This window comes from Poecilia latipinna, unplaced genomic scaffold (genome assembly GCF_001443285.1).
Source record: "Poecilia latipinna isolate Pla-1442-1.1 unplaced genomic scaffold, P_latipinna-1.0 Scaffold423, whole genome shotgun sequence".
NCBI lineage: Eukaryota > Metazoa > Chordata > Actinopteri > Cyprinodontiformes > Poeciliidae > Poecilia > Poecilia latipinna.
In genome coordinates, this window is record NW_015113039.1 from 264,595 (window position 1) to 292,015 (window position 27,421).

The 27,421-nt window shown below is 39.7% G+C and overlaps 2 protein-coding genes across 6 annotated transcripts; one reads left to right on the forward strand and one right to left on the reverse strand.

The window, feature by feature from the left end:
* The first annotated feature begins 235 nt into the window (after window positions 1-235).
* On the forward strand, window positions 236-9,107 carry zgc:153867 (myosin light polypeptide 6). Of its 5 annotated transcripts, none has more exons than XM_015037903.1 (7): window positions 236-436; window positions 3,951-3,978; window positions 6,216-6,359; window positions 6,826-6,999; window positions 7,120-7,197; window positions 7,952-7,986; window positions 9,001-9,093. In XM_015037903.1, the coding sequence occupies exons 1-6, from the start codon at window positions 251-253 to the stop codon at window positions 7,978-7,980; spliced, it is 639 nt and encodes a 212-aa protein (XP_014893389.1). In that variant the 5' UTR covers window positions 236-250; the 3' UTR covers window positions 7,981-7,986; window positions 9,001-9,093. The 5 variants fall into 5 exon arrangements, with proteins under 5 accessions (XP_014893389.1, XP_014893393.1, XP_014893390.1 ...); XM_015037905.1 differs by lacking the exons at window positions 236-436; window positions 3,951-3,978 and adding exons at window positions 3,225-3,331; window positions 3,692-3,719; XM_015037907.1 differs by lacking the exons at window positions 3,951-3,978; window positions 7,952-7,986 and adding an exon at window positions 3,692-3,719 and having other exon boundaries at window positions 245-436; window positions 9,001-9,107.
* A 2,667-nt stretch (window positions 9,108-11,774) lies between these two features.
* c1ql4a (complement component 1, q subcomponent-like 4) lies at window positions 11,775-26,846 on the reverse strand. Its single transcript, XM_015037902.1, has 3 exons — window positions 26,509-26,846; window positions 24,928-26,227; window positions 11,775-14,607 (listed from the first exon to the last, which is right to left on the reverse strand). Exons 2-3 carry the CDS (start codon window positions 25,471-25,473, stop codon window positions 14,428-14,430), a joined length of 726 nt encoding a protein of 241 aa, XP_014893388.1. The 5' UTR covers window positions 25,474-26,227; window positions 26,509-26,846; the 3' UTR covers window positions 11,775-14,427.
* Window positions 26,847-27,421: the final 575 nt, after the last annotated feature.

Consider the following 27,421-nt stretch of genomic DNA (forward strand, 5'->3'; position numbering starts at 1 on the left):
TTGCTTTCATCCCACTCCTCTTACATTTTGCCTTTCATTTCTACTCATGTTGTTCCCTACATCCACCTCTTCATCATTCACCTACTTTCGTCCCTGAGCATCATCAGCATCACACCACTGCTCGCCTCCTCCTCTGCTCCATGGGACTCACCCAGCTGGCACACTTTACTTCACAGCTCTGTATTCCTTTTTGCAGCAGCCACACCAGCAGCTTTTACCGCAAACTCTCACTAAGTTCAGGTTGTCTTAGATGTCGGGAATGGCTCCTAAAAGAGAACCTTCCATTAAGAAGTCTCCTTCACCAGTGGCCGAAGCACGTCTTGGTCCGCCTTTCCCCTGTTTGCCAGCAACACCTGCAGCTCCAAAACCGATTTCAGAGCAGAAGCCAAGGATGCTGCGTCCTTCTGATTCACCATTCGACCCCAGCACTATGGAGGTGAGTGATTCCTGAATGTTTAGGGTACAAAGCCTGTGTGGGGCATTTATTAAGTGTGAGAATTTGCTCCCATCTTCTCAGACCTCATTTCGATCATGGCATATATACTCTGTCAGCTAATATTTTTTGCTTTGAGGTAGTAAAGAAGAATAACCTACAATTACACCAAATAATTTTAAATTAACACGAATGCAATCATTTGCTAGATTGCGCTCTATTAGAGCGGATGTACTCTATTTTGACCACATTTAATTTTGATTTATAGATAATCTAAGTTGTGAAACAAAATGGGGCACTGAGTGTTGGCTGTCAGTCAGTTTGCCTCCTTGGGGAAGGAGAGCAAGTTCCCTGCTACAGTGTGAGCTATTTTCTTTTTAAAGAGATTCAGTGGCCTACTTTCTAATGGCACTAAGCAACAGACTAGCAGAAAATTTAAAACATAATACACTTTTAAGGTAATTTAACAATTAAAATAGTGAAGGACACCCAGAGTTAGTTCTGTAAAAAAGGAACTGATATTATTCCTTGTACAAAATATGTTTGCAGTAAAGATTTATCCTGGAGTGGCCAACCCAGAATCCAGACTTGAATCCATTTTAACATCTCTGGAGAGATCTGAAAAATGACAGTACAGACAACTCCATCCAAACTGATGGAGCTTGACAAGTACTGCAAAGAAGAATGGGTCAAACTGTCTAAAGATAAGATGCTAAGCTTGCGTCATCATTTTTAAGGTGGATAAACAATGTATTAAGCAAAGGCTGTAGTTACGTGAATGTGTTTTCTTGGCTTTTAAATTTGCAAAACACGCAGCAAAAAAATGTGTAGAATTTTGAAGGAAGACATTAATTTAATACAATTTGGAATAAAGCTGTGACATAGCAACAAGTGGAAAAAGTGAAGTGCTGCGAATACAATACATCAACATGTTACATGTTGATATTGTAACATCAACATGGACTAAGAAGTTGTAGACCAAGAAAGAATCACCACCTGAATCAAAGCCCAATTGATATTTACAGTTGCCCATGTGGTCAAGCCAAATGTCTTTTGAAGAAAGAATTAATAGTTAGATGAAGCCAACTTTACGCTGTTTAGCCTCAATGAAAATAAACATCTTGTGAGGTAAGGTAGAGTCTTACCTCACAAAACACAAAGAAAAGCACCCACAACAAATAAAATCACTTGGTAATCAAGTTTAAATCAACATTTCTATATAAAATGTCAGCATAAATGCATATCACAAACTAATAATGCCTCACATTGGGTTTTGATAATGTGTCTGAGTTTGCCTAACAGTATAGCTTTGCTGCCCCCCTCAGGAACTTTGTGTGTTACGTTGCATTGCATGGCTTTGTGAAGTGAATGCCTCATTTAGCATGTGACAGTACGTAAGCCATGCATGTCCACAGTGGGGTCACAGATGACTGGAAAGTGGACTGCATTGACAGGCTCTTAAGACATGCATCCTCAGTCTATGACCTCACTGACCTCAGGTACATTATTTATGCATGTCCACATATTCTCAAAGCTAATAGCCAAATCAAAGTCACTCTGGTTCTTAGTTGTGGTCAAACTCCCCACTAGAGAAAAAACAAAATTCCAAAACTTCAATAATAAGAAGAACAACAATAATGAACTTAAACTGCCCTGAAAAGATGTGTTGTGTTTTTCAAGTCAGCTTTTCTTTATTGCTATGTTTTTGGATGGTTTGTGCGTTTAGAATTCAAAGATAACCCTTGATTGTGTGTAGCGTATAGGCCATGCGCAGAGACTGCTCCAGAAATTGGTAATGTGCTTGAGTTGGAAGTGGGGTGTCTTGCATTCAGCCAGCACCGTGCAGCAGAGAGACATGTCTATCATACACCAAGTGGAAATTAACAGGATGTTGTTGTTCTGAGTTTGCTCTAAATCTCTATTTTGAACCATGCAGCTTGTTTTCCTGATCTAAATTTCATAGAAAATGTTTCATAGATGTACAGCCAGCAAGGTTTTCAAAGATGGCCATCAATTCTAGGTCATCGTTGCACTCCACCACATGGTATAATATTCTTACCAGTCCACTGAAAACGCTGATGTCATGTCTAAACAAATTTCCCTTCATCCCTTTCTTAAGATTTCTAGTTCTGTTTTGAAGTTTGTTTGGCAAATATTCTTAAATTTCTGATTATCTGATTAACACTGTATGCTTATATTCAGTTTAGTTTTCAAACATTTATCCACTTGTTTTATCTTCTTGCATTTTCAAGCTCAACTTACAGCTCAGTTACGATTCAACTGCAACTCCAGTTGAAAGTTTTTAGCACTGTATTATGATTTTCATCAGCGCTGAATAAAAAATATAAAAAAATCGGGACAAACAACATCATGACAGCAATAAGCAATTGCCATGATTCCCAATATCGTTTTCCAAAAAACAAGTAATAAGAGCCTACAGAAAATAAATAATTATTTTTTTAAAAGTCAGTGACACATTGAAAAATTGTTATTTTAGAAAAAAAAAAGTTTTTGAAATGGTTTTTACATTTGCTTCTTTATTTATTATCGAACAGTGATATAAATTCCCAGACTAAGTTTAAATATGAGAAGCGGTCCAGCGAATGTTTCATTATGTAAAAATACATTTAGCATAACATATCTTAGCAGAAAATGTAAATCTATATTTTATGGGAGCTCAAAATGGAAATATATTTGAGATTCAGTATCGGTCCTTTGTGGTTTGTGTCCAACTTTTTATTTCTATATAAGGAGTGCTGCAGTTGTGCGGTGACGTCACCTCGTCCGTACTCTGCGTCGTGACGCAGTGAAGGCTTTTCTTTCTCTGCGCTTGTAATCGAGCCGTCACATTCTTTGGGTTTCCGTCGCCTCGGACACACCTCAGCCAGCAAAGAAATGGTGGGTTTTTGTCCATTTCACTGGACTTATTGGCTGTAATAGAGTCGGGCATCTAAATGAAAGCGTTTAATAAAGGAGAGGTTAGTTTCGCAGCGCGGTTAACATGAGTTTAAAGATGTGAACGGGTTAGCCCGTCCCAAGCGGAAGTACAACTTTTTCTTGAGCTAGCTTTAGCTTCAAATGATCAGTTATACGATTACCTCATTTTATTACTTAACTGCCTGCGTGTGTGATACATTTTCTGAATGCTATGCAAGTTGGAGGGTTTACCTTTTGAGTCTATCGCAATACCTGTTAAATATGTTCAGTAGCCAGAACGCCTTAAAACCATTTCCTCTCGCCTAATTTCTTCCTGAACAGTCTGACTTCTCGGAAGATCAAATCCTCGGTAAGTGTTGCTTTTATTTACGCATGTGAGAGTCTATCTGTGGGAACATCTCCATTTTCCTCCTGCTTGTTTGGCGCTCCTTCATTCCTGACCCTTAGCTCTTTATCACTATTGTCGATCTGCTCTATACCCGCTTGTTGCAGTAATCCTGGGTTTAGGGTTTTCTTCCTCTGTTTGCGAACTATTTCATCACTTTTTTCCCCCCCACTTGCAACTGCTTGTCCTTTCCAGATTGAATTTAACCTGGACCAGATTCATGGTAAGTGAGGGAAGAACCTCCGCCTTGCTCACAACGCAAAGGCTGTTCAGAGTGTTTAGGGTGTGATCTGCATGTCGGTCTTTGGAGCCGAACGTGTTTTGCATTGTTGTCCAGCTTCGTAATAATGAACATCATTATAATCCTTACCAGGCTTGACGTGTGTTGTACTGTTTTTGTATTCAGATGTTTTGTTTGCAAAGCCCAGACATCTTAAACTCGCATCTCCTCCCATTGGTTTTGTTTCTTCAGGCTGCCATTAACCTCGTTTTGTCTGAAATGATCCGAGTTGCTCATCTCCAGTGTGTGTCCATGTTTGGTGTGGGAGAAAAGCGGTGGATGGGTCTTGTCCCAACACTGGTTTGTTTAAACTTCCCTTGACATAATAGGCCATAGCTGCTCTCACTCTCCACCTACTTTTCTCCACTCCTCTCGCACCAAATATGGTGCTGGGAATTGTGCTAACAGGCCAGAGGGGAAAAGAGACATTCTTCAGAACAGGAGAAAAAAACTCCATAACAGTCCCAGAGCTTTTTTGGTGAATACTTTTCTTCAGAACAGTAGGAACACCCTTCTGCACGGATATTGTGTAATCTGCCCTGTGTCTCCCTGATGTCTGAGTCTGAGCGGCCTATGTTATCATTTTATCTTTACTGAAACTGCAGATGATAGAGTAGGACAGTGCTCTCATTTACAGTTGATAAAGACAACCAAACTCTATTCAACCTAAATTAAATGGATTCAGTTTATTAATATGTAACTTTCCGAAAACATGTATTTTTTGGAGATTTCATTAAGTATTTTGTGGTGGTGTGGCTCTGACAAATTTTTTTTTAATGATAAAAGAATTAAGGAAATGTGTTTGGAGCGGTGGTTCTCTGTTTTTATGCAAAAGCTGCATAGAATGTCAACTGCAGAACGACACCAATGGTAAAGACTTTTAAAACAATGTTTTAACCTCCAACTGTGTTATACATTTTTAAGTGGGCTGAATATCTTCATCTCATTCAGCTGGTATCATTCCAAAAAGAAAATGTGTTTTATTTTTCCTTTGTAAATGCTAGATGATTATTTTTAATAAGTTTTAGTGTAATTTCTCTAGCTTTCAAAAATAATAATAAATATATTTAACACCAATTTATAAAATCAGTTTTCCTTTGCAGCCTTAGAGAAATTTAATTCTGTTGTTCCAGTGACAAAAGTGGCTCTTTAAATTGAATAAATTGCTGACCCTTTTGACCAAAGCGTATTTGTTTTTAAAACGGTCCAGTCAAAGTCTAGACTTGAATCCAAACGAGAATCTGTGAAAGACTTGAAAATGGCTGTTCTGATGCACTGAATCCAGTCTTATGAAGACTGAGCTATTATCAGAATAAATGGTCTTACAATTATGTCTGTACATATAATTTGCTTAGTAATTTACTTATTAGAAAGCTGGCAAAGAAGAGTCTTTTAAAAAAATACATGCAACTGCAACAAAACTTAGTTCTCTTTAAAACAGGGGCTGAGTGCAAATGCAGATCATACTCTTTCTACAAACATTTTAAAACCCCTTTTCCTTTTCTTCCTACTTCATAACCGTGTACTGCTTTGTGTTGAAGTGTGTCGCTCTAATATAGCAAAACAGTAAAAATTTAAGGAAGTTTGAATACTTCTGTAAGGCAAAGCGTTGGCCGACTGTTTGGAAAAACCTGGTGATTTTTGACATGCATGTTTGGTAAATTTGTTCTATGGACACATGCATATTCAAAAAACAGGGGACACTCACAGAGCATGTGGTGTATTAATGTAAAAAATACATATTGGGCAGCTTCCTGTTAATGAAGTTGAAATATTGAGTGCTTGTGACCAGATTACTAACGTAAATATTTTGGTGAATTGAGGAACCAACGAGGCAGTTTGCCTCGTCACCAAGCTGAGCTCAGAGAACAGGATGTTGCTTTCGTCCGTTGTAATAATACATGTAACCATAGTTGCACATTTTAATCACGTTTTTTTTTTTTTTTTTTTTTTCTCCAAAATCTGTACTCTCCAGGTAAAATCCCCTTAAGATGGAAGTGTTCTTATTTGTGATAATCTGACATTTTTCCAAGTCTGCTTGGGCGCCTTCTTATTTTCAGCCCGTGTTGTAATCTTTGTTGTCCACATCCTGTCTGTGCATCACTTCTCTCTATATGCATCAGCTATATTTTAATATTCAGCTCTTTGGCTAACTGGCTTCATGTCTGTGTGTGCCGCAGAGTTTAAGGAGGCGTTCCTGCTGTTCGACAGGACAGGAGATGGGAAGATCAGCTACAGCCAGTGTGGCGACGTGATGCGGGCCCTGGGACAGAACCCTGTCAACGCTGAGGTGCTTAAAGTGCTGGGCAACCCCAAGTCTGAGGGTGAGAGAAAAGTCACAAACTTGGAGGCTTAAAGGGATATAAACCCCGGTTTTGTGGGTGTTGTCAGCTCTGTCAGTGGCGCAAGGAGAAGAGTTATTAAAAGCTCATGTTAGCGTTAAAGTTTTGTTGTGCAGAATGTTCAGTTTTGAGATGACTGATGTTTCTTGTCCTCACTGAGACAGAGAAAACGGCAACATGATACCAAAGGTATATCGCAGCGTCTGTGGCCGTATTATACCTTTGATTTTATAAGCACCTGTTGTGTTATGTTAACATTAACTTCTCAGCTGATCCATTTAACAGGAAAAGATCACCCACACGTTCAGATCGCTCCAAATATTACTCATATTCAACCTTCATATTCAACAGTCTTGGCTGAGGAAAAAAATCAATTTCCTGTAATGTAAGGCTTTTAATCCCTTCAGCCTGATTTGTCTAATTTCTAGGCTTTTTCCTCATTTTGCAGAGATGAACACCAAGATGCTCGACTTTGAGCAGTTCCTGCCCATGTTCCAGGCCATCGCCAAAAACAAAGATCAGGGCTCCATGGAGGATTTTGTGGAAGGACTCCGTGTTTTTGACAAGGAGGGCAATGGCACAGTAATGGGAGCAGAACTACGTCATGTGCTCACCACGTTAGGTACTTCACGTTTTTATCTCTAGTCACACATCAGTTTGCAAACCGAAAGACGATGACAATAAAACATAAATTATTATTATTATTTGTCACATTAAAATGTGCATCGTTTTGGTTCATCAGGTGAGAAAATGTCAGAAGAGGAAGTGGAGACACTGCTGGCTGGACATGAAGATGCAAATGGATGCATCAATTATGAAGGTGAGAAGAAAACAGACTTGTGTTAAAAGTAACTTCTGCTTCCAATAAGTCTGAAGTAAAGCCGCTTCATTTAATCCAGCTTTTTGTAATATTTAAATGTTCTTAATGCAAAGCACTGTTTGCTAGTAGGTTTCAGTTTTTAATGCTAGGTTAATTAAGTGCAAACATGTTTAGCATTAAAGTCTGCATTTCCTCTGATCCACAGAGAAACCCTGAGTTCTAACATGATTGAAGTGATAAAAACCAAATGCCGTTTGATCAGCACATCACATTAGAAATCAGGATTTTTTTTTCCTTTGTTCATTAAAGGCATCAAAGCCAAAAAGTTATTTTGCATCAGCAAATTGCACGTTTCTTGGACTACAATCTACAGTTTATTTTATTGACTTTTGTGATTAATGTTGTTTGAAATTAGTCAAGATTGTTTATTTGATAATCTGTAGTTAGAGATAGAGCCTTATTTCTATTCAAGCACTATATAAATGACCACAGAGTTGGGAGCACTGTCTGAATGTGCTCCCATTCAGTGAAGTTTGAATTTGCCTCAAGTCTTTCTGAACAAAAAACAATTTAAAAGTGGATCACAAGAAATGCAAATGTTTTTGTTGTAGTAAACGACCAGCGATATTTAACATGCCATCTCTGGATGGTTCGTATCATTTGGTTGTGTCTTTATCTGTTTTAATCAAACTCTTTAAGAAGCTGTGATCAGAAGTTAATTGCTGACAATCTGTTAAATGTTCTTCCTCCACAGCATTTGTTCGTCACATCATGTCAGGCTGAGGGCCGGTACGGGCATTGTCCAAACCCGGGGGATGACACCTCCAGGCTTTCCTGCTACTTAGTTCCTAGACGCTAGTGTGTTTTTCTCATCGCATAGTTCATATTGGCTAACAAACGATTGCTTGTTGAAAAGTAGACATCACTAGTAGGCTGTGCGGGAAAGCCTGGTGGTCTCTCTCCCCCTGCAGACGTGAGGCTTTAATGCATATAGCCTCCTGCTGCTCTGTTTTGCTCCTGCAGCCTTCTGCCTTGGCCCCTGGCTGCAGCATGCTCCTCTGCATGTGTCTATGGCTCCTCCACAGGTTGTATGGAGATATGGTGGACAGAATGGGAAGAGACTGGTCTCATTCAGGGAAAGCCTGGTGGTCACTTTTGACTGTGGTGATTATTAGACAGCGCTGCTAATTTCATTTGCATGTTAATGGGGCTTTTTAAACTTGGTGGGTTTTTTTCCCCCCTTTTATTGGTTTTATATGTGTTAGATCTATCTAGCTGCTGTCCTCTTACATTTACATTACATTATGTATATCATAGCCACCAGATTCAGGAGAGTGGACCAGTCCCTTTTATATTTTTTTACTAACCAGAGAGTGTAATGGAGTTGCTCTTATGCTGACTGTTCTCTCTTATTTACTGATGGAAACTGAATTTGTAGCTGGCTGCTCTGACTGGACTGTAGCTCCCCTGATCTTCTCCTCCTTTTTCTCTGCTTCTCAGCTAGAGGAAGGCAAACAGCGAGGACGGCTTCTCTAACCAACTTTCTGTGGATCTTAGAGGACCAATAGCTTTGGCTGAATAGGAGATAGAAATAATTACCTCACCTTTTTCCCTGTCTGTCATCTTCAATTGACCCCCTTTTCCTGGCTCTAGATGGGGTGACTATGGGAGATCTGCCTCCAAATGCAGCATCTTCAAGAGGAGCAGCTCTTGGTCCTGCATGCTGTAATTGGAACAGATCTCCAGTTTTTAGTGAGAAAACTAACTCTCTGTTTTTTTTCTCCCTCTCTCTCTCTGTTTCAGAACTCGTCCGGATGGTAATGAACGGATAAAGAGCATCACAGTTGTTGTTTTTTTTTTTGTTTGTTTGTTTGTTTTTTTATTTCTGCAGAATCACATTCCTATATATTTCCATTTAGCTTTGCCAGCTCACCCCAAACTTTTACATGAGTTTATTTTACAGTTTTAATTTAAGAAGTGCCTTTACATTCCCTAGAAAAGACCCATGAAGCACCATTTTTAGATCTATTCACATGTATAAACCTTGAATTCATTGACGATTATTTGTGCTTGCATAGTTTGTAACATTTCGAAATGCACCATAAGCTGTAACGATGTAACTAAAATTGGGCAAGACAATAATATATATCACATATACATATTTCTATGACTTGCTTTGGCTGTAATGTCCCAGATAGATTCATAAAAATGATCTAAAACTGTAGTTTGAAACATTACAAAGCATTCCCCATGTTATAAATTTGGCCCAAAATTTGTTGCTGCATTTAAATAAATGCGTTTTCCTGAAATGCTTTTGTGTCTAAGTGGATTTTATTTATTTTTGTATTTTTGGCTGAATATAGCTAAATACACTGTGGCCAACTGGGCGATACTTCAATTTAACAGATGTGTAACATATGTAGGAAAAAGCTCTGAATATTTTTCACATATTGTATGAATTCTCACTTATTATGTGTGAGAGCTCATGTATTTCTGCAGGTTAAAGAGGATCTAAGTCAGTCCTAGCAAGGTGAATTTAGTATGTGAAGCAGTTGTGTGTAAAATATCTTGGAGAGAAATGTCTTTTTTTTTTTTTTTTTTTGCAGTTTTCTCATGTCACACAAGAGGGCAGTGTTGCTACTTTGATCTCGTCTCTGTGTTAAAGCAAGAACCATAACATACTACACCGTTTATATACAGTTGTGATCAGATCTGTGTTAAGCTAAATATAAGACTTTGTGTAGCCATTTCTAGTCTATTGTTTGCAATAAATGCTTCAACATAAGCGTTGCAGGATTTTTTATTTATTTTTTTTCATAATTTTCTTAGATACAAAGGCGTTAACATAAGCGGTAAAAGGCTGTTCAGTGGTTTCATGACCTTTTCCTGCATTTTCTTCTCAAGCAGTCACAACTATTTCCCCTCATTAGGCACCACCGCCGTCAAACAGTGGAGATTGTGTGTGAGGTTGTGGGGTGCTTCAGGTTCGGGAGGGTGTCATAGTCCACCACTGAATAGGTTCTCTACTAATTACTGTGTGTGTGTGTGTGTGTGTGTGTGGTCGATAGAAGTCAAGGCTATTGATTATTTTAATCCTCCTATTTGTGAGTCTGTGATCCTCGTGGCTCTGCATTCGACAGGGGAATCACTAATGGGCCTCGGCGCAGCCCGTCTCAGACCTCTCCCCGTCCAATTAACTTTCAACTGGAATCTGCCAGGAGAGAAAGCCGTGGGCTGGGCCCAGGCTTGGTGTGCCTTCATCCTTCTTCGTTTTTTTTTTTTTTTTTTTTTTTTCCCTGCTCGGAAGCAACAGATTCTCCAAATCCTTCACTTCAGGAATGACACCAACTCTACTCTAATTAAATTTTTTTTTTTTTTTTTTAATAAAATTCCTTTATGATGGAGAGGATATTTGAGCATTCTGCCTGATTTTAAGAGGATGATGTGGGTTCATTTCTCTATAAACATACAGATAAATCTGTGAGGCATTGTGGGATTTGACAGTTATTTGATGACAGGTGTGATTTAAATTTCATGACGTTGTTTAAACTTTTTTAAAAAAATATAAAGGAATTTATTTCAGCAATACACAGAATCAGTGCAAGACTACTGAATGATGTATTACTCATAATTAATTATCTGATGTTTCTTTTCCCTATTAGTTAAGATTGTGAACTAATTTAACTAAATATGTCTTTAGAAATGTAATATTTTCTTTTAACTTGTTTTGTATCGTTTTTCTTTTATTACAATAATAACCAAACTAGCCAATCAAAAACTTACTCTTGGCTACAATAAATTAGTTAATATAAAATAATTAAAAAAAAAAAAAAAAAAAAGCTTGTGGTTTTAGCTGGCAGGTTAACAACCAAATAGAAAATAATGTCAACTTGAATATTTCAAACAGACTTCTTATTTTTTGAGGCAGTTAAAAATGTCACAGAAATAGTTACAAATACATAGTTTTTTTTTCCTGCATTACTTATTTATGATTTGTTTCAACATATGCAGGGCTTAATCATACAGTGAATATGCTGAAGAAGAGATTTTGTGCTTGTGTACAAAAGAGAGTGAGACAAACATACAACATTTATAAATCAAATACAAAGTTGTCAATGAACAAACCTGACAAAATATTTGTACAAATATTGAACCCACTCCATGGTCTTATTCCTCCTGTGTTTTTCTTTCTTTCTTTCTCTTTTTACAGTAATTCCAGTAAATCTCCAGGCTTATCGAACACTGAACCAATTTGTTTGTAAAATTGATCTCTGTATACTGTTACCTTTAAAAAGTATCAATGGTCTGGACTTTGTTGATCCGGGGTGCATGATAAGCTGAGGCCTATGAAGCTGTGCTGGTGTTTGGGTCAGATTGTGTCCTGAGACATATTGAAAATCCATTTTGCAGCAGGCAGAGGCTTGTGGTCAGCTTCGATCTTTGCCCTGGGTTCACACAACTGTCCCGATCGACGGTCGCCTCGAATAAAACTGAGCGTGAGGACATGCTGAATGTGCATGTCGGTGTTCTACGCTGATCTTTGCCAGGTTGACAAATAACACGCAGAAACAGACAGGTAGAGTTGGTACGGGTGTTTTAATAGCAATTGGTCACTCAACCTTCTAAATCCAGACTGCCCATCCCGAAGTTGGTGTGTTTACATGTAATGAAAGTAAAACAGTCATTGCAAATATCTGTAATGCCTGATACACTATTTAAAACACCGAACAAGTGACTTTTATTCACTCATACAAATACTCTCACTCACAAAATGTACTCAGCAAAAAAAAAAAAAAAGAAAAGAAAAAAAAGATATTTACACAATACATGATATGTTCTTGGGGTTTTCCTTTTTAGTGCCACTCTAAAGCTTTTGACACTCCTGACAAAGATGTAGCTATAGCAAAAAAAATATTAATAATAAATCATGTTTTAGCTCAGGTAGGATTAACACATTTATACTGACTTGATAAGAACCCAAGTACAGTTAAGTTTTTTATTTTTTTTCACTTTCTTGAAATTCAGAAGTTTGGCACTTTCATCCTGACAGAACTGAATCTGGTTTAAAGGCCCTCTAACACCTTGTCAGCTTCGTACACAAATCTGTGTGCCTCAGATAAATGCCACTTCATAATTACTCTGGTGATTTGCACAGGATTATAGTACATTTCAAGATACCTGTTTGGATTCAGACTTAAATGTCTTGAGACATTGTTTCAATATTTTTTTTTTTACCTAAAATTGTTTCTATTTTATAATGTCTCTCACAAGTTCCTCCTGTCGTAAAACACAATATGATGCTAAAACCCCCATAGGATGTTCTCTCTCTCTCTCTTTTTTTTTTTTTTGTCCAAAGCATGGCCAAAAGCATACAGCAATGTTTGTTTTTATTTCATCAGACCGCAGGACATAGGTCTAAAAATATTGACCTCTTTGACCCAATATGTAGACAAATAGAAATCACACTGTTTACATTGATTTTGGATTTATGACTTCTTCTTTTCTGAAGGGCTTTTCAGAGCAACAGGCTCATTTTACACATGATCCGTCTCCTTTTTGAACTGTATCTTGACTCGATATTTGCACACTGTTTATACATGCTCATAACTCGTGTGGAGGTACATAGATATTTTCCGAATATCTTGCGGGATATGTTTTTGATTTTTTTTTTTTTTCCCTTTATGTCACGGAGGTAGTGTTTCAAAAACATATCCACAGGTTTGCTCGCATTTCATCTAGAGGTTTCCAATTAGCCTTGTTGATGCTTTCAGAGCAGTAACCTTTGCAGCTTTCTGAAAATGTTTAAATGCATAGTAATTTTACTATAAACTTCCGAATTAGAAGGAAGTGATAATGAAGCCTCTGAAAATCATCTCTCTAATCATTATGACATTCATTAAATAGACATTTTTGTGGTAATCCTAACTGAGCTAAAACATAAATGGCTTAGTCTGATTTAGACACTAGGAAAATTAGAGCTATGTGTCTTTCGACACACTGCTGTATGCAAATGCATGATTTAAATGACATAAAAGGTTATTTTATTTTACTTTATTGCAGAAGCATAATTTCACACAGCCTTCTTTGTTCCAGTCTCAGTTGTTTTAAAGCTTTAATTATGTTTGGCAACTGAGTAGAAGCCATTTCTTGAATTTTATGACTTATGAAGACGTTTTCTTTTCTTTCCTGTTTGGAGAAAAAATGTAAGAAGAAAAAAGGTATGCAAACTGTTATGTTGATATACTTGGGCAAACAAGAATGTTTATGGATTACTAATAGAAGATCCTTTGCGGTTTGAGAAATTGAAATGTAAAATACACATTAAATAAATACTTCATAAACATTTAATTTATAGAAATTGTGGCTCCAGTGATTTTCAAATGAGGAAGCATTTTTTCCCCCCCCCGCTAAATAAATTTAATCAATTTGATGGTTAGATTTTTTTTTTTATGTATGAATGTATTGCTTCTGCAGTAAAAATGAAGTGACTTTCAAGCGTTTTGTACATCTTTACCAGCAGTGGAGGCAAATGTGAAGGGAGGGGCGCTGTTTGTTGCTACATGTATGATTATGATAACATTTTTCTATCAGTTTTGTCTCATCTCAGATCCAATCTCAAAGCGATCTAATTTATTACAACAGAAGTGTGAGTCCTTCTGGGTATGCTTTGCTCCGAAGCAGATGCCGAACCATGAAATCAGAAATTCTTGAAATCAGAGATGGCTAAATATGCATTCACCTCAAAATGTCATTTTATCACCATTATTGCATTTCAACTATCCAACTTATGGTGTTTATTGTGTCATCGTTCTCACCATGTACGTTAATAATAGATTATATTACAATACTTTAGATATTTCTGAGCCTCGTTGTTAAATAGTTATTTTAAGCTGTCCTGTATATCCTGATGTCTATATTTGCACAAAAAGGGTTCCAATAAATAAACGCTGTTGCTGATGATCGTTGGCTCAGTATCTCACCACTGGATTTAATTGTCACTCTGTCAGATTTGTCGCGTTGCAATCCATTGTAATCTCACAACACGTCTATGTAGGTGTGTGCACGTGTGCTGGCTTACATGCATGGGTGTGGATATTGTTGTATGTGCATTTATTTGCATCCATACTGTACATGTCCATGTCAACCTCTTCTACGGTTCTGTTTTTTTTTTTGTTTTGTTTGTTTTTTGGGTTTTTTTGTTTTTTTCTTCCTCTGGATGTAAATTTAGCTTCAGTCTGGGTAGATAAGGAAGCCAGAGAAAGTGCTGTACTTGTTCTGGTTTCCTCCGTGAACCTTCCCTCCGTCCAGCTGCACGCAAATCTCATCCCCGACGTCCAGATGCAGGATCACGCTGTTCGAGGCGTAGTCGTAATTCTGGTCAGCATCTTGAGCGATGGCGCTTGCTCTTACCTGGCGGGGGGACATGCACACACAGGCAGTTAGAGCAAAGCGAACACTTGTAGCTGTTCTAGAGCTTCCAGGCTGCCTTTAAACCGGCCTGGAAGTAATATTTTCTTACTGCAACCTTCAAACGAGAGCCTGACGAGTCCGACATCGCTTTCACTAACGGCAGCGATGCGGCTTGATGGGACTGTGACCTGTGACCTGACAGATGAGCACAGATACTCAATTGCGTATTGATTTCATCTGGATGGGATAAGGCCTGTGGATGGACATGTGATTGGGTTCTGAGACAAGGTTGCTCGCAGGGGGACAACAGGTTGTCTGTTGGGAAACAGCCTAAGCCAATAAACAGCATCGCTATCCACATCAACTATTGACCTGTTGCTTATGATGCTGGACCGGCTCGATGGGCGCGATATTGAATGGGGTGGACAGTTTCACATTTGCATGCTCCGCAGGTTGGATCTTATTGACCAAGCAGCAGTGGATCTTTACTTGTTTGTTAGCACATTTAATTGGGTTTACTCAGAGACGCGAGAGCTTAAAGTAAGTTTCCATTTAACAACAACCACGTTTTGAATATGTTATTTTATGTGTATTTTCTAAAAAAAAAAAAAAAATCAAGTCAGACATGCTGTGCTGTTGTTAGGTGTCATATTTTTAAATGTTTATGTAAATAATAGGCCGTTGCTTGACTTATGGAGAACTAACAAAACAAACATTTATCATAGTTTTACTTAAATAGTATGATTTAAGCAAAATTGCAGTTTCCAAATGACTTTTGTCTGTACTAAGGGAAAAAAAGATACCAAGGTTAGTAGTAAGCACTAACCTTGTTAATTCATAAATTAACTCTGATTAACCAAATGATTCTCAAAATCAGAGTTCAGATTCAAAAGCCAAACTCAGGGCTGCGAGCCTGAAGCTGTCTGACAACCTAAAATATGCTAGAATATCTCAAATGCAACACAGACACAGAAACTGAAGGGCAGAAAAAAGCCATTGATAGTCTGGTTACCAACGCATTTCTAATGTGAGATTCCAGCACAGCACAGCTGGGTCAAATATCCACAAATTAAGAAAACATGGAACAGTGCTGAACCTTCTCTCGGGTGTGGAGAGACTGTCAAATCTGGACTTAAGCAGGTCAATTTAACAGGGTGGAAGCAGAGGTAAAATAAAAAAAGAACTGCATTTCGTTAATGTAAATTTTTATAGCACAATTTTTTATATTTCTGGTTTTATAACACTGTCTTGTGTGCTATGTGTGATGCTTTAGTCTTTCTGCTTTCCCTTATTTTTTTATTTTTTTCCTCAAGTGACCAAACACTTTTAAAGTGGATCTTTCGACTCTTGCTTGTGAATTGTGGTAATTTTTATTTTATTTTTTATTTTTTGCTGAAATTCACACATGCAACTTGACTGGGCTTCAGTAAAATATGTCTGACCAACACTGATGCATGAGTAGAATTTAATCTTCAAATTGTGTTTTACTTCACTGTGCTTCGAGGTTCTGATGTAAATACGGAGAGAGGACTCGTTGTGTCTTGAATGGCTGTTCTCTTGACTTTCCCATTTAATAAATGAGAGTTTGAAAAATGAACCCTTGTTTTGTGCCACATATGCTGATTAACTCTTAAAAAAAAAAAAAAAAGCTAAAGCATGAATTTAAAAATACACAGGGCGCATTTTACCCGAAGGAAGTGTTAGGAGTGTCGTAACCCCGGAGAAACAATGTCATTTCAGTTTAAAATATTTGCTTTGACAGTAACGTATTTCATTGGGTTTGATTAGATTTAATCCTTGAAATTTACAAGACATACAGTCACCCTCCTAAAAATCAGGAAATATCAATAACTTTGTTGTTGCAACTCCAATCATCAGACATATGTCAGCCATCAGTGGCCTTGTGTCTGGCTTTTTGTCCATTCTGGACAGGGAGCACTCAATCTATGTCAGCCGCCAGACGAGCTACGCACATCTCCATGACAGCCACAGAGTATGATCTGCCATTCAACTACCGCCATGTCAGCCCCGTCACAGGGACTCTCCAACGAGTACATATCAATTTGAAAATAGTCAGTCACAGAGCAGCAACGCCTGAATTACTGTAACTAAAAAAATAAATGTGCTCCTTCCCCACTGCAGCAATTCATTTTTGTCCCTGTCTGGACGAGCTGCTCACCATTTATCAATCCTAAAGTTGTGCTTTATTGGCTGAACATAATCTGGGATCATTATGAAATATAAAATGAGATATGGGCTGTGGATGCTTCGTCCAACGTACGGCGTGATGTTGACTGGTTCCCCTCCATTTTAAATCATTTTTAAAAAATGGAATCCCAGAAGTAACTCGTTGAATAAACACCTGGCTTCCCAAGTTTATGCTTCTCTCCACGAAAGCAGAGTAGATCATTTTTAAACTTTTTTTTTTTTTCAGCACTGATGTTGTTTGGTGTGTAACGTAAAACTAAAGCTTGCTGTTATCTTTTTTTTTTTTTTTTTTAATTTACCTTTGATATCAATTAGGCATCAAATTGAAGAGCCCAAATTATAAAATGAATGGATCATGATTTAGTCCTGAACGCTGTCAGGTAACTGAGCTGGTTTCACCACTTTTCATCTGAGCTTCATCCTGTCTGCTGGAGTGTGAAGGTCGGTGCTGACGTTTAGGGACACTCGGCCGTCACACATTCTGGCAGTCAGTGGTAGTTCTTCAATATTGCCCAGGGCAAGAAACTCCTTCCACTACTGACCCACACACAACATAACGCCGTAAAACAACTTTTTATATTATGCAAGATACTTATCAGAAGCACTATAGTCAATCAAAGTACATTTTGGGAATCTCTGATAGAATATCTAGCTGAAGTATGAACAGTCCAAGCATGTCCCTTTGTAAGCTAGAGATGGCCCAGACTCTTTCAGAACAAAAAAACCCCAAAAAAAACAATAAAGTATCCCTTTAATTCAACACTAAATCATAGCCTATGACTCAGATGCCAACTTCAAAATTATTTACCACCTATGAACATGAGCCTACCAAGGGCCAGTGTTAGTGTTGCTACATGCAAAAGTCAATAAAAGTGCACTTTTTTTCTAGCTTTGCTTCTGCCTTACGGTGCTCCCAAGGAAATGTTGCCATGGGCGGAAAGCAACATTGTCTACATCACACATTGCCCAGTGGGCAGTTAATTGGTTCCTGCCACACATAACTCTCTTGGTGTCTTCATTGTGTATAAATCAAGTTGAGTTAGTCCTGGAGGCTGAGGATAACTGGTGGCCTGACATCTATCATCATGAAACATCTTCACTGTCGCGCTTGTTTGTGCGAGAGGTATGTTTGGATCGGGCAATTATTTATGTAAAAAATGATGATTATCGATGCAGGAAGTAGAGGCCGCATGCTGCGCATCACCAATGAAATTCCCGTGTGAAACACGTCTTGAGAACAAAATATTTCTAGGGTTTCCAGTCAGAGGAACTACATCACTGAAAAGTAACACTGAGCAGCGTAGAGTTCATTTTGCGCCACTTCCTCGACAATGTTCATGAAAAACACAGTTTTTGTAGCAAACAGATGTGAAAATCACTTTTGGGTTAAAACTAAGAAGGCTCTTGCACATTTTACCTTATTAAAGTGGAAGAATGCAATGTCCTACATTTCTTTATCTTTTTTCTATTATTATTTTCTTGGTGTAGAAATAATTTTTTGTCAATTGTGAACTACAACATGAGGTTATGAGTCACTCTTTCTTTGAAAAGGTTTTCTGTATTCAGTCAAGACTAATGAATAATTGTGCCCAAGTTTGCTTTTGAATAAAAGCTGCTGGATGTTGTCATGATATTTAAACCTTAAAATCAAATACAAAGCAAAGAGCACAGTTATTTGCATTTGTCACTTTACAGTTTTATGAAAATCTTCACCTTAAAAAATGTCAAACTGTCCATCTGCATCAGCCGCATGTGCTGTTGCATAGCCTGCGATTCGGACAACCGTGACTTATGGTTTTTATAGAAAGTGCCATCAGGGAATAGGTGGACGTTTGTTACTGCTGCGAGATTTGTGTTTCCATGAGACCATCCCCCAAACAACAACAACGCAGATACATATTCATCTGTAAAGGTTAAGTTGTTCTGCTTGACACACGTAGTGACAGCCAATATCACATTTGCATCTCTGGCTGCTTCTGACAGCGATCCGCTTGTTGTGACTTTTTATCGACAGCACGCATATGTCACCATGCTCATTATTTTTGGCCCAACTCAAAGTAGATGTGCGAAGATCTTCGGCCCCACTTGGGCTTTAGGATTTTAATGATCTAAAAGTTGCTTTTTTTATTATTATTATTATTATTACAACGATCGATATTAGACGAGTTGGTGTTGCAGCTGACTGTTCCTGTGTGTCGAAGGAGTAACGCTGACCGTCAATTAATGCAGCTGCCAGACAGAGAGTCGTGTGGGAGATGTGCTGGGATTAGGACGGGAAGCCGACAGAGGAGACGGATACGGCTGGAAGACAGACTGATCCATGTGAACCAGGCAACACACGGCGCTGATCCTGGAGCTGGAAGGGCTGTGAGCCATGAGGCAGGGGCCCCCGGGGCTTGCCTGTGGCTGTCTTTGTCTCCTCCTAGCCTTTTCATTACCGGGCCTCCGGTAAACACGCCTGGAAGGAGACGGCCACAGACGAAAGGCAGGAGAAAAGCAAGAGCGGGTGGAGGAGAGAGGAGCAGCTGCCGTGTTGTTTCCTCCACAAGCAGAGTCACTGCGCAAAACACAGGCAGGGATAATAGACAAAAGTGAAGTCGTGGAGGAAGGCGGAGGGAAGAAATACGGGCCAGAAAGTTGATAAAGGGGGGCCTGGAGTAACAGACTGATCAAGCGAGGCTGTTTTTGTGAGACCAGGGAGATGCGGGGGTGTATGAAGTCTTGTTGTTATCCATGGTGCTGGGCTCCACTGGTAATAAAACTGACAGGGTTCATTCGCAGTGATATACTGACCTCTTAAAGTGGAGACAATAGAAAAGTAGCCGTTAAACTTACCTAAGGGACCCGAGCACATAGCAGGAGGTTTGGGAAGAGGCTGCGGTGAGGTTGTGGAAATAGAATATTTATTAAATAGGCTTTGCCTCTCCACTGGGAGCCCTGGGATTACAAGGTGACAAGCGATTTAGGCACTGAACCGTGCCTGGGACTGCTATTACCTGCCATTCGGTAACATATTGGGCTGCGGCTTTTATCTCACTATTATCTTATAAGAACAAATCTCCCTTACTTTTCATAATACTTGTGAATTTCAATAAATTCAAATATCTTTATAAAGTAAATTAATTTCACCCATTTCATGAAGAAAAAAAAAGGCTGTATTATTCTGAGTCAGATGTTTAGCTTTGTCAGTTTTGATGACTAAGCCTTCCACCTGATGGAAACCCAACTTTCAGCTTCTCAGAGCAATTTGTACCATAAGAGCAATAAAATGGATCTTAATACAGAAATTTTGGCCTATACTGTTAGGTATGTCCCTGCACTTTCCATAATATGTGCCTAAAACTTGGGCAGGGATCCTTTTGTATCAATTATTGTATCAGTGTATGGTGGTACAGAGGTGACCAGGCTCACTGGCTCTGCTGAGTTGCTTCTGAAGCCCTGGATGCTTTCATAGAAACCTTCAGCTTATCTACATGGCTGCATCTGATGCCCTTCATCTTCCTTCTGATGATAGTTCATAGATTCTCAGCGGAGTTTAGCTCAGTGAAGTTCCCTGGCCAATTAAGCACACTGATAACATAGTCACTGAGACAGGAACTTGTACTTTTGACAGTGTGAGCAGGTAGTAAGTCCTGCTGGAAAATGAAATCAGCATCTTTAAAGGAGAATAAAGTGCTGTAATAATTTGCCTGGTGGACATCTTCACCGACTTATAATACACAGTCAGAGAACAGCAGCTGGTGATGTAGCACCTCAAGCCTTCCTTGACTGTGAAAACTTACAACACTGGACTTCAAGCAACTTGGTTTCTGACCCTCTCCAGTCTTCCTCCATAATCTGAGCCATAATTTTCAAATAACTGCAATGTTTTTTCTCCTTGCCTTTCACCCTTCATAAGATCCTTCTGGCTTTTCAGGAAAACTTTAGTTTAAGGAATAAACCAGTTTGATGTCTTTGATGTGTCTGTGTGTGTTGTGGCTCTTAAAGCTTCACTCAAAAACAATTCATGCCTCATAAATCTCTTTCTGACCCTCAAATGAGATTTCATTCACAATCATCTCAAAGCAAAAGTTATCCCTCTTACTTGTGTGCTGTTTCCTACCACAGTTTGTCCTTCCACTTAATTTTTCCATCAACATGTTCGGACACAGCCCTTTCTTGCCAGGCTTTTCTATGTTTAAATCCGACATTGCAATATTGTTGATATTAATATCTTATTAATCCGTATTGCTCGCCTTCACCCTAGTTTGTCCTCCCTCTGCTCTCTCTCTCTCTCTCCCATCATCCGAACCTCAGCAGAAAACAACTTTATTAGTTGTGCGTATAGACACTTAAAATCCACCCAAGGAGCCACATATCTGTAATTAAAAATATATGTTCATAATCCCTTGGACAATGACATCCAAGCAGTCTTTTGAGATTGTGACATTGCAAACACTGATAGTGCAATGACAGATGATGTAGTTGTTAGTTTTAACTGGTCAGAAGCCACAATCATAAAAGTAACTAAAACAGACCACTGAAATACATCACTCTGTATGTAACGAATTTACTTATAGTTTACTTTTTGAAATTAATTTCTAAAATATTTTTACTTTATTAAGCTGCACCTGCATGTGAACTAAAAAGACGGCGTTTGTCTTGTCACATTTCTTCTCTGCATCTCACACTCTGTCTGTTTTGAGTCTAATTATATTCCACCTGCAGCCTAACTATGTCTCCTTACTGGGGGGAAAGTTAATCCAGGTACCGGTCATTACGGCAAGTGATGACATTTTAACATTACCGTGTGAAATAACTTGACCTTTACCGGGGCTATTAAAAGAGACCTGTGACAGCTGAAAAAAACATGGGCGAGATTAAATGAGAGCAGAGCCAGTGTCTATTTGTCGACATAGCATCTTGCCTTGAGAGTGTTTAACATAGACATTCAGAGGCGAGTTTTATTATTATAAATAACCGGATTAGCAGCTCGGCTAATGAGGAGCGTGTGGGATGTGCGGTTGAGAAGGTACACATGACGTATTATCGTCTCCTCGTGCCTCGAGAAGCATGCCAACGCGATCACACACTGTCCTAATAACATCTGGTACTAACCTGGAATATTAAGTCATTTACAAGCCATACATCAAGACAGGATATTAGGAGCAGAGTAATTAAACACATTTATATAATCAGTTGAGGCAATGAGAAATATTTAGGGATATTCATTTGGAGAAAGATGAAATCCATATTGAGCCATTAGGTGTCCTAATGAAACACACCCATCTATCATCTTTGGCCTCTTTGTCTACAGCTGAGCAGAGGACATACAGGGTTGTTAATGCGCCCGACGAGAACAGGATGTTTCTGTCAATCAGACGCTCACAGGTCAATTACAAACATGGAAGCGGTTGAAGATTTCCCCCTTCGATCAGAAATCCCCTGGCCCTGAAGCAATGCTGTGATGCAGTGATTTGTGGAGGTTACATCGAGCAGGTTGGTCTTACATGGTGGGGGGGCAACTTGATACTGGATCTATAGGGAACCAAAAGGAAGAAGCAAGCGCAACGGTTCCTAACAGTACAAGTATCCACACAAAACCACAACTTAAATGTCATGAGCATGTGATGTGGTCAACAGGGGGTTGGCACAGGTAGTGGCAGTGTTTTATGTATGTCATGTGGCTCTCTGCACAGGGCGCCACACGGTGTGGGGCACCACAACGTACATAGAAAACTTTTATTATGTCTGATATGCAAAAAATCGGTTTCCTAAAGCTGATTTGATTATCCAGAGTTCAAATGAATAAAAAATACTCCAGTCTATCAAGTGTGTGTGGTTATGCTAATGTAGGAGTTTAGTGCTGGACTTAAAGTGTATTTGTTTTTCTTTTTATTATTCTGGGATACGTTTGACATACTGTAGTCATATTTTGACTTGTCAGACTTCAGCTAGATTATTTCATAATGAATAAAGATTTGCTTAAACAGAATGTAAGAATTATGAAATCTATGCTGCATGGGTGAGAAGACATACATTTGTATTTTCATTGCTTCCTTAGCATTAAGATCACATGAAATTATGACAAGCATCAAGAATCACGACATATCGACCAGTCTAACCTGAACTGGTTTATTCCAACGGATCCACCAGATCCACCAGATCCGCCAGGCTGCTACACATCTAACAGTGTTAAGCTCTTAAGATGATGAAATATGTGAATACTTTTTCTTATCAGTTTTAGCTTTTTATCTGTTTGAATTTTCTGTTATTCATCAAGTGAATAATTTTTACACTAATATCTGATGTCAGACAAAAACTGTTATGTTTTGCTATCTCAGGCTTCAGGCAAATAATTTTGGTTTGATTTGAATGTGATTTAAATACATTTTCAGAAGAGACTAAGAAACACTGAGCTACTCCTCTCACACATGTAGAGACTTTAGAAAATAACTTTCTTCTCCCCCCGCCTCTTTATTTATTTTTTTTCTTTGGTCAACCTTGATCACTTGTCAAGCCGCTACGTGTTGAGTGGGTGTTCATCGGTCATCCTGCCTGATCTCATCCTGGCCTTCAACACACGCCTCCCAAATGCCTCGTCTACCAGCCCACTGTCTCCAGACCTCCATTAAGTCATCTATCGTCCTCCGCCCCGCCCATGGTCACCGGCCCACGTCGTCCTCATTGTGGCAGAGTATATATTCAGGATAAACTTGGGAACTCAATGGAGCACTGAATAAAAATGACCCAACCTGTTAAACGTGCAAATATTTAACAACACAGGTAGAAAATGCAAATAGCCAAATTGTGCCGTGGGTGATCCTTTGAAAGGCACAGCAAGAGACAATATCCAATAAAGCTGGAGCACCTACGGCAATGGTTAAAACAAGTCTCTTTGATTCCGTGGTCAGGAATGCAACCTGTCAAACACGCCCCCCCGCCCCCAATTTACTAAGCCCAAGCCACCGACTGGCCTCGGGCATCGCACCCCGACTGCCTGTGGGCTTTAAACATGGTCATGCATTCTGCAGAATTTCATCTGCACTCCATTTTCATCCAGCTGCAGTTCTGCTTGGGTCTGTCCCCGTTAAGAGTGCACTCTATTTAGCAGAAGTGTTTAAAGAAGCCACCCGACTGTTGTCACTAGGACCTGGGTAAGGTTAAATAATTGAGCTGAGCGAAAGATAATTAATGGAGGATCAATGAACAAGACGGGATGAGGTTAGGAAAGGAAGGTACAGCTGCCGTTTGAGGGAGGGGGGGGGGGCGTCTAATCCAAGATGAATGAATTATTTAGCAGACTAAAATGACTTGAATGACAATGCGGCGTATTAGATGGGAAGCTCTTAAATGCACCTTCGTGTCTGTGGTCAAATAAGCTTCCACAATCAAGAACCGAGGGTTGCTCTTGCACATTTTAGTTGGTGATGCCCATTGCAACTCGTGTCTGCAAAGTAAGGTCTGAGCAGAAATGATTTACATTTAGAGTCCTTGATGGATGAATGAATGTACAAAGCAACATGATCAGGAAGAATGTTTCTTGAATCTGGACTTCTCCGATGAAATCCCTGTGATCTCCACTCCTCTCCTTCCCAGCACCACCTCTGTATTTAATTAGTGTCTGGGGAACGAGGCAGTGGATGAGTGGACTGTCGATATTAAATTCATTATTTCCCCAGCCGAGGTGCAAACTCGACTGTCCACATTCTGACAGACATGTCTCCTGTGCTCTTTTGCACTTGTGTTTAGGTGATAATCAAGCTTCTGTGTGGGATTCTCACTAATTAGACTGTTATTTTTTGCCTGCATTCTGCCACTTGTCATTTAGCCAAGGCACATGTGGGAATGCAAATATGTGCAGGCTGAGATTTTAAGGCCGTATAGCATGTCCTCCCCCTTAATGAGGAGAAGGGTTGCCGTTTCATTCTTTGCTTGTCATGTTGCCACTTGCTAAGTGGAATGTGCTCTGAATCTGAAAAGCTCAATGTTGCAGAGGTGAATATGAGACGGGATATCAACAGTGAAAAAAAAGATATCTGCAGTGTGTTCCTGTGTGGCATTTACATACAGACTAAGCCTCTGCTTAACACACACAAGCTCACGCATACACACACACACACTTTTACTAACCAGTCCATTCTTCCTCAGGTCTGCCCACATGCTAGTCCCATCACCACCTCTCATTAGTACATGGTAGGTGAAAAAATAGATGCCAGGCAGAGGGCAGGTGAACTTGCCGGTGCTGGGCTCATAGTAGTTGCCCACATTGGTCACCACATCATCAAACTTTAGTATTTCACTGCCCTCGTGCTGCTTGCGTAGCCCTGCGTAAAAGGCGATTTTAGGGGTGTAGATTGAGGGAGAATACCCCCCAGGACCAGGACCGGGGGGTCCCTGCGGCCCCGGTTTCCCCGGCTCCCCTGGGGGTCCGCGCTCCCCGGGAGGACCCGGATTCCCAGGAGGCCCTCGAAGTCCAGACCTAATCTTCTTTCCAGAGTATTCCTGTGGGGGTGGAGACACAGCTATGAGCTCCTGACCAGGCTGAGAGGTAGCGTATGGATCACACACCATCCTGCAGCTCCCAAGCATTTCATATCGGCTCCCGGTGGCCCCAGCACTGCCACCTTTGGTCGTGTGAACGAGCAGAGGAATGGCCACCAACAATATCAGAACCATGACCACGCCAACAGCGGCTACGATCACGCGTTTCCTGCGGCTGAGCCGAGAAGCGGCCAGTGTGAGGAAGTCCTCCTCCCCCTTGGCTGGAACAGTGCCGGCCAGGATGAAATCTCTCCAGAAACCAGTTTGGAATGAAAAGGTGTGAAAAGATGTTAGGGGGGGGATAAAGGTCGGGGTTATTAGAGCATTGGTTGGCCAAGTATTAGAGAAAACCTATAATGGCACACGGCCAGGAAGAATAAAAAATACATCTGGGAAGATCCAATTAGAGTTAAAAATAAAAATGTCCAGTAGTCTCACATCAAGACCTTTCTAGCAAATTAATCCCAAAAGGTTCTTAAGGTTTACGACGACTCACTAGTAAATCTCACAATTTGTCTTGTTGTCCCACACTTTTACAAAACACGGGATTGTTCGAGGAGATTCACAGTAGCAACAGTTTGTCCCCGAAAGTCCACTCAACAAAAGGGAAGCAACAAAATGATTGGTTGTGTCAGATGAAGAACAACTGACCAGTTTTTTTTTCTCCAGATACAGATGTCCTTTGAGGTTCCTCTTAAAAGACACCACAGCGCTTCATGTAGATGTCTTACTTAATGCCATAGCTGAGATGGAAAAAGGTCACCAGATATTTCTCCAGGCACGATCATCTGTGGACAGCTCACTGTTTTCTCTCTGAAATTATTTCATTTGGTTGTCTTGATTCAACAGATTGTGGTGAAGTAGATTCTTCTTCTGTCTATGTCTGGATCTGAAAAGAATTATATATATATACATATATATAAAAGAAATAAAACACTTATTGATTTGATTGTTTTCAGACAAATCCACAGGTGATATAAATTCTATAAATCAATTGTTACTCGAAAATATGTATTGAGCACTTAAACGTGTCTATTGTTATTTTTATAGCTTAAACTTATTAAAGTGTCTGATGTTCAATCGGCATGCTGCTACAGTTACATCTGCGAAAGAAACAATATACTTCAACTAATTAAACTTTAAGGCAAATATCGAATGAGTTTTTCTCACCTGTCTCGCCAAACGACTCCTGGAGCGCCAAAATGAAAGGCTGAGGAGTAAAAGTGCGCAGGAGTTTCCCGGTAAGTGACGCCAGTTTCCAAATCAGTGCGCAATTTTTCCTTTCTTTTTTTTTTGTTTTTTTCCTTCGCAAACAAATTATAAAGTCCAAAAACCCGGTGACTTCAGCAGACAAAATGCCCGTGGGAACACTTTGCGACGCGTTTCCAAGTGTGGAGCGCACGGCCGCCTGACGCTCCAGTCCACGCTGCGTCCGTCCACTGTATCGCTGTTCGAGGCGTTTGGTCCAGCAGCAGTCCTGGTCTACACCTGTTAGATCTCTCCTCCTCACCCCTCCCCTGTCTCTGTCTCTCTCTATTATATCAGCATCCAGATTTACCCCTTTCCGAGTCAGATTTTTCAAAAATAAAAAATATAAAAGTAAAAAACTTTATATAAAGCTTCAAGTATGTATTTTCTGTTCCTCTATTGTTTTTCATCTGATTATTTTTGAGCCAATTTGTCTGTCAACTAATTATTCAAACTGTGAACTGATGCTGTGTTTGCCCAATTTTTTTTATTCTTTATTTATTTATTTATTTATTTTTTATTATACCTGTCAGAGGGAAACTTCTCTACGAGCAAAAAATGTTTGATACTGTGCTGCCAAACGAAGGCGGATGTTTTCATCTTTTCTGCACCGGGCAAAGGGAGGACATGGGATGGTGGCTGAGTAAAAGCTGCCTCTGCGTGATGTGTGAGGAATGGAGAGGAGACGCTAAATGGTCCCCAGACTATTGTCTGTGTGTGTGACTCGCATCCCACAGCTATACAGCCTCATTAGTGAGACACCCTGCCCCAGACAATGTGCCCCCCCCCCCCCCCCCCCCTCCCCCACACATCACAAACTGGCGCCCCGTCCACC

What these genes read in the sequence shown, in the direction of transcription:
- zgc:153867 (XM_015037903.1), top strand. Translation starts at nt 251, where the DNA reads ATGTCGGGAATGGCTCCTAAAAGAGAACCTTCCATTAAGAAGTCTCCT. An exon ending in TAACCTGGACCAGATTCATG is followed by an intron (nt 3,979 to 6,215) that starts GTAAGTGAGGGA and finishes TGTGTGCCGCAG; the next exon opens with AGTTTAAGGAGGCGTTCCTG. An exon ending in TGGATGCATCAATTATGAAG is followed by an intron (nt 7,198 to 7,951) that starts GTGAGAAGAAAA and finishes CTTCCTCCACAG; the next exon opens with CATTTGTTCGTCACATCATG.
- c1ql4a (XM_015037902.1), bottom strand. Translation starts at nt 25,473, where the DNA reads ATGGTTCTGATATTGTTGGTGGCCATTCCTCTGCTCGTTCACACGACC. An exon ending in ACCTGAGGAAGAATGGACTG is followed by an intron (nt 14,608 to 24,927) that starts GTTAGTAAAAGT and finishes TCCCCCCGCCAG; the next exon opens with GTAAGAGCAAGCGCCATCGC.